Here is a 7,348-nt window from a genome sequence, read left to right on the forward strand (position 1 = left end):
AAAAAAAAAAAAAAAAAAAAAAAAAAAAAAAAAAAAAGGCAACCAACCAACTAACTAAGCCAACCAAGCAAACAAATATAAAAGAAAACCGTCTTAGCTTAGCTGTGCATACTATTCAGTCCTGTTATGGTCACCAGTCCATCAGTAACACGGAATTGTCCTCTTCACATATAAGTGAAGTCCTGGGAGTCAGATTTCTTCAGGGATCCTAGATCTTTTCTGGGCATAAGATACATTATAATTTCCCAATCCAAACCAAAGCAGAATAAAAATCCTAGGGCAACAACCTAACGTTGTAGGCCATAATAATCATGCTTTTATACCTTAGAATTGTTTTTGGTAGTTAAATGCTGGTGTAAGCTCTATGAAGCAGGAAATGCATCTGTCTTATTTACTGTTGGGTCCTCAGGTCCTAGCATGACATCTAAACGTATCCTTGAAATGAATGACTAAATCAGGACCTTGGCAGTTTACTCTGAAACCTATTCATTATGTGAACTTGGATGAATTTTCTTTTGTGTTAAGTTCTAAGTATCTCCATTCTCAAACAGTTTAGCCTAACCCTGAGAACTGCAGAGAGGAATGGCATGAATGTTATTCCTGAGATAATGCCTACGTGACATTAGATGTGTCTTGGGGCACTTCTGGCAGTTATGTTTAGCAAATGGAAGCTCTTTTTTTTTCCTTCACACTGAGTGTACTTCAGTTACCACATCACCTTGACAGTTGAGTTCACTTTTGTGTGCTTCAGTAAGTGAAGATAATAATGCTGACATCCTGAATTTTCACCTCTGTCAAGTGAGAAGTAGGGGCAAGCTCATCTTTGAGGAAGGCCTTTTGTAAACTCTATGATTTGATTCTATTCGACTTTCTGGAACTGGTTTCAGAATAAAAAGTGAGAGAGAATGTACTGTACTGTGAACACAATCAAGTGATATCCCATTTCTTTAGATGTTTCACAGACCTCTCCACTTCCTTTTCCTTAACTGTATTGCATAGTTTAAGCTTTCTTTTACATCATAAACTCATGAAATTTTACTCAAAGTAAGTTTGAAAATTCACATGACACCAAACATAATTCTCATTTAAATATTTACTTAAGGATTCTGGATGACATCACTCTTACACATGGAAATATTTTTACTGAACAATTAAACATGATTTGAAACTTTATTTATTTTTAAATATAGTAAGGTTTGGAATCCAAGGCTTAGCGTTCAAAGTTTGGCTGTTTGATGAACCACCTTTGCGTCAACTGAAAAAGTGGACCAGGAGCATTAAACATATCTTAAAAAGAAATAAGAAAAGGAAACATATTATAAACCTATTGGTTATCTTTCATTCTGTCAATAGCATTTCATTAATATTTAGAATGGATCAGAAACTGTGGTAGATGTTTGGGATCAAATACATCAATTTCCCACAGTCCTTGTGCACATACAAAAACAGCACTGGGTCAGGTGACATGAATTTCACCTGGACCCTGTTACTAACCAGCTAACAGTCCTGGCCCCTGTTGCTAACCAGCTGACTGACCTTGGGCAAATCACTTTCAATTCTTGGGATTCATCTGTAGAACAGTTATGGGTCTCTTCCAGCTTTAATGATATTTGGTCACATTTATCTCAAATGAAATGATAGAATATAACTAAAAGAGAGTACTTAGGTAAAAGGAAGTCACTCTAGAAGTCATAACACTTTTCTTTCTTGACATTCATTTGTTAATAAAATTTATATGTTAAAATGTTTCCAAAGCAATCATATTATAAATCAATTGGTTGATTGCTTTTTATAATTTCTCACTCCTTTAGTAAACATTTATACAGTGTCTGCTCTATGCCAGAAACCATGCTGAGTATTTGAGATCAGAGATGAAATATATGTACTATGCCTTGAAAGAGCCCACAATCTAGTAATAAAGATAGAGAAGAAAACATAAGTTTGGGTGTTAAGTGCTATTCAAAATCAACAAATATTTACTGAATGCCTATTATGCTTGGGATGCATTCGTGAACAAAATTGATAATGATTTCTGTTTTTGTGGAGCTTATATTCTAGTGTGAGGATCAAACAATAAAGAATAAATACGAAAGTAATAGATGATGTAGTATGACGGAAGGGGAAAACGTCATGGGGTAAAAAACCAAAAAGTAGAGCAGGTTACAAGGGAAATAGGGGCATCTGTAGTGGGCGTTGAGGGTAATGCATTGCGCTGTTAAAAATGGCCAGAGTAGGTCCCACTGAGAAGATAACATTTAAATGAAGACTTGAAAGAAGTAGGGAATGGATTAACCACAGAAATATCTGGGGTAGGGGCAATATAGGCAGAACTGGCAATGGAAAAGCCCTAATGTTGGAAACAAGGGTGGCTGGAGTGACGTGAGAAAGAAGGAGAGTAAAAGGTTAGGAAAGGAGAGCAGTCAGGATAGGTAGGGGCAGAGCAGGGGAGGCGTGCAGGACATTGTAAGGATGTTGACTTTCATTATGAGTGAAACAAGAGAACTCAAGTGTTTTTGGGTAGAGGAAGGACTTTGACTTAGATTTTAATAGGGCATCCTGGCTATCATGCAGATAATAGATTGTGGAGGCTAGGTTGGAGGTAGGCAAGAATAAATCAATTAGGAGGCTATCACAGAAATATAGGCTGGAGATGGTGGTGTGGACCAGGGTGGTAGCAGTTGAGATGATGATAAGTCATCAGATTCTGGATCTATTTTGAAGGTATAGCCAACAAGAGATTTTGGTGGATTCGATATAAAGTATGAAGGAAGACAAAATCCCAGATGGATATGGGAATAAGAAGGGGCATTTATCTCAGTTTGGGAAGTATAGGAATGATTCCTAAAGGAACTATCAATTAAATTGAATCTCGAAGAGACACAGGAATAACTGAAGATGCCAGATAAGGCAGGTGGGGTTGGAGAGAGAGTCTTCTAGATAAAGAAATAGCATTAAACAGGAAGTATGCAGGCAAAAATAGAGGCATGGCATGTTTGGGTCACTGCAAGCAGTGTTAATGGAAGGAAGAGTGAATGTGGAGCATACAGCAGGAAATGAGCCTAGAGACCTGGGCAGTGGTTAGCTCCTATGCCAGGAGAGATTACTATTTAGAAGAATTTTTAGCAAGGCATAGCTCTAAAAATCTGTTTTTCGAAAGGAATATTTAAATTGGGTTAGCTTCAAATAAGATCCATGTTGACCAATGCTGGAACTAGCTAGTGGGAACACATTTGAGTACCAGAGAGTATTTTAATCTGTTTTAAAATTCTCAGGAGGCCTAGTTTTTTAATGCTATAATGATGAGAGCTATTGGGGAATTGGCTAAAAGTGTCCCTTGTCAGAAGAATCTTGGAGTAAATATATTGAGTACATGCAAATGGCCAGAAGAAGACTTTTTCAGCCTAAATGAACAGATTAACAGATTTAGTGTCTGCTAAGTGTGTAGCATTGTGCCTAGTTTATTGCCACAATATTCGAGTTAGAAAAACAATGATACTGTTTCAGAAAAAAAGTAAAACAAATCTGCTTTTCAATAGCTAGGAAAAAATATTCCATAGTGCATCTCAAGCTTAAAGCAGTAATAATGCATACATACTTATAATCTTTTACCTAGTTCTAAGTTAAAAATATACATATATTTAGTAATATACAGGTTACTGTAAACTGAAATCTGCATTCTATTATTATAGTCAGTTCTTTGACTTATTTTTTAAATGTACCAGTTAGCTAACTTAGCATTGTGGTATCCTCCCTTAGTAATGTATTTTCTTGCCCAATTCTCACTGCTAAGAATACTTACCTTGTGGCTGGTCTAAATTCCCTCTCTTTTATGTAGTTTAAATCTGTTTTTCACCCTCCTACTCTCTTCAGAGATGGAGAATGACTGGTAATGTCTGACAAATTGAGAAGGCTAAAATAGCACTTTGTGGTCAGGTTTGCACAGCCAAACTGAATGGTAGACTTGAAACGAGTAATTGAACAAGATAGACAAAAAGAAGATACTTTTGTTTTGTTTATCCAAATAATGCCCTTATTTCTTTACTTTTCTTTGCCTTTTAAGACCCAAGAAGTCACTGGAATGAAGGAACATGTTTTGGTTACATAAAACACCTTGCAAAGGCTCTCTGAATTCTAAGAGTTCCTTTTATTTTAGCTGCTGATGAGTGAATATATTTGTATATTTGCATACTAAAAAGTAAGAAATGAACTAGAATAACAAAGTTAATTAATATATGTGGTGAGTAAAGATAAATAATACCCTGAAGGGTAGTCTGATGGGGAGTATGTGCTGAATTCTTATTCATCTTTAAGTATTAAGTGCATTGCAGATGGCTTTTATGAATACCTGAGAGTTCATTTATTTTTAGAGTAAAGATATTCTTTTTTTACTGACTCCAAGGTCCATTCTCACTTTTTAGAGATGTCAATAGGAACTGACCTGGGATTTGAAGATGAATGCTGATTTATTACTCTATTTATTTATTTACTTATTTATTTGTTATTTCTATATGAAATACACTTATGGGAATACAGGGCACAGAAAAAGTTTAATCTTTACCACTTTTAGCAGTCATTCTAATGATAAGAAGTGGTATCCATCAGATGAATTGGAGGAATTACTGACATAATTGATTTTGACTACTTTTGGCCCTCTTTGGGGAAAGTAAAGAAGTTATGCAATATGCAGGCTGGTAATTATTTTGTGCTTATTTTCAAGGCTGCCTTGCAGGTAAGAATTATGGAATAGAAGCCAATGGTCATGAGGTCTTTTTTCATTACTACCTGTGATTTCATAGACCACTTGACTTCTGAGTGACCACTTATAAGGGAGATGTGAGAACTGCCATTTTGCCAATGGTAGTATGATTTGAGCCTACAAACTTTCACATCTTGGATGATAATTCCATGGAAGCAGACTAGACATTGTGCAGACTGGAGCGATGCCTGAGTGGCATGAGAGGTATTAGTAATTTAGGCTGCTGAAAGCATTTTATCACTGTAATGTTTTTGGTATCGAAATCTTTGTGCCCCCAATTGTTACTTACTATTTTATGATTTGGGATTAAGCTATAGTTCCCAGAACAAGTGCTTTAATAAGCAGATATCCCATATACCCTAGTAGAGAATGTAGACCTAAAGATTTTGTGCTTTTTATGTAGTAATGCACTCAATGCAATACTAGAGTTAGAGAAATATTTAGACTGTATTTAGAAATAAATAAAGAGGCAGCAAAAGTCACTTTGAATACACCTTTGTATGCTGTTCACTATTGTATCAGAATGACTTCCATTAGTCTTCAACCTGCTTATACTCAAGCTTCCAGAAAAAGAGTTTCATTTCATATTTTGAGAAAATCCCTAACTACTAATAATATATAAATGTTTTGGTATAGCAGAAAAAGAAACTGAATGCCTAGAAATCACTGTGGTCTGGGTATCTTTTCTGTTTTGCCCCCAGTTAGGCTCTGGGAGAACAGTGACTATTTCTCTCTCTCTCTCTCTCACCCACTGTGAAAGTTATGAGATTCTTTTGCTCAAATCACTCACAAGGAAGGCTTGGAAGTTCATGTTCCCTAGAGAGTTGCCAATTCTGCTAAAGAAGATTAAATGCCCATATCACACATGCCATAATCCTGTAGCCAACAACAACAAAGAACTCAAATCTAGCCTGGTCCTAATCTAGGGAGCTACCACAGTGGGCTGTCAGACTCACCTGAGGCCCCTTTCATTGCCATGTCGTTTACCAGCCGAGACGTTCATTCAGAAATGAGTAAGAATATTAGAGAACCATCCTATCGCATCCTGGAATATTTGGTTAACAGTTTGAACCCTTTTATTGGCTCTGAAACAATTATTTCTGAGTTGGGCACAGAGGCATTTGGTTCCTATTTGATTTCACCTGTTTGCACCTGAGAAGATGTTTAAAGGCTGTTGGCTTACCCGTGAAGTTGATTTTCAGCAAGTAATCCTTGTACAACTTCTTCCCATCCAGGATCTTCATAGCATCACAAAGCTTGGTAGTGTTGGGACAGAGGGTGCGCTGCATTTTGTGCAAAGCGTGGGCCATGGCATACACCGCGTTCACCACAAACATGATCTTGGACTCTTGCTCGTAGTTGCTGCTGTCGATGGCCAGGTGCTTGTCGCAGACGCGCCTGTGGTTGCGCTTGTTCTGGAGGCTGCACTGGAACTTTTGCTCCCAGAAGTCCCGGAACCAGGGATTGCGGTGGTTGTTGTAGGGGTTGAGGCTCTGGAAGTAGCGGTCGAACTGGCGGACAGGCTGCGAGGCCAGCTCCAGGGTGATGGCGCCATAGGCCACATGCTCGCTGCCCTTGATGATGCTCTCCTGCGCGCCCCAGCCGTCGCTGGCCACCCAGGTGAAGGAGGCGTTGGCGCGGCTGGCGGCGGCAATGAGCTCCCGCGAGTCGTCGCTGCGCATGAAGAGGACTACCACGCGGGCGTTGGGCTTCTGCAGCAGTTCTCGGATCACGCTGTCGTAGGACTTGCGGATGTTGGAGCGGCCCACCTTCTCCGCTGTAGCGATGCAGATGTTGCGCAGGCGGGCTTCCTGCTCGAAGGCCTCGATCCCTGTCTCCCCGTAGTCACCCTCAGAGGCCACTGTGGAAACGTAGGTCCAGTTGAAGAAGCGAAGGATCTCGGCCATGGCTTTGGCCTGGTAGAAGTCGGGGGGCACGGTCCTGGCAAAATAATCATAGCGCGACTTGTCACTGAGTTTGGCGCTGGTGGATGCATAGCTGATCTGAGGGATCTGGAAGAGCCGCAGCAGGTTTGCCACCTGGGGGAGGGAGAAGAAGGACCTTTGTTAGAAACCCAGAGATAAGTGACTACATGAAAATGAATAATAGCATCCCCACCTTTTGCTGACTCCCTTTCCCCCTCTACTCTAGATGGCTACATTTTTCTGATAGTTCTCAAGATGAATACCAGATGCTTCCTTGGATTCTGTATTTCGGACACTGGGAAGCAGGTCTCACACGGGTAGTGTGTGCTTCAGGAAAGGACAGAGGAGAGAAATGAGAAGGGCACCACACTCTCTTCTATACTCTGTGTTAGATTCTAGACTAGGATAAACCTGTTCAGGGGCTCTCAGGTTGCTTTAAGTTTCTGGGGTCCTGCTATAGTTCAAGCAATGAACTACAGTGAATTGGCCAAACTCGGTTTTTGACTGCACTTGTATAGAAAGAGCAAGGGTGTTGTCTAATTCTCACTTCCCCCTCTTTTGCTAAAAACGGCAGTCACTGAAAGAGTTTAATTTGGAAACTGCATGCCACATGGGCAGTCCAGATTAGACATTTATCATCTAGGTTAAGCAAAAAAAAAAAAAAAAA

General features: G+C 39.4%; 1 protein-coding gene across 1 annotated transcript in view; it reads right to left on the reverse strand.

Moving 5' to 3' along the window:
* The window catches only part of GRM3 (glutamate metabotropic receptor 3), a 229,502-nt gene that overhangs the window by 74,647 nt on the left and 147,507 nt on the right, over nt 1-7,348 (reverse strand). The window contains exon 4 of the mRNA XM_017851820.1: nt 5,940-6,795. Within this exon, the coding sequence (XP_017707309.1) occupies nt 5,940-6,795 (856 nt within the window). The remainder of the gene's footprint in view (nt 1-5,939; nt 6,796-7,348) is intronic.

Source organism: Rhinopithecus bieti, unplaced genomic scaffold (genome assembly GCF_001698545.2).
Source record: "Rhinopithecus bieti isolate Rb0 unplaced genomic scaffold, ASM169854v2 scaffold_1558, whole genome shotgun sequence".
Lineage (NCBI taxonomy): Eukaryota > Metazoa > Chordata > Mammalia > Primates > Cercopithecidae > Rhinopithecus > Rhinopithecus bieti.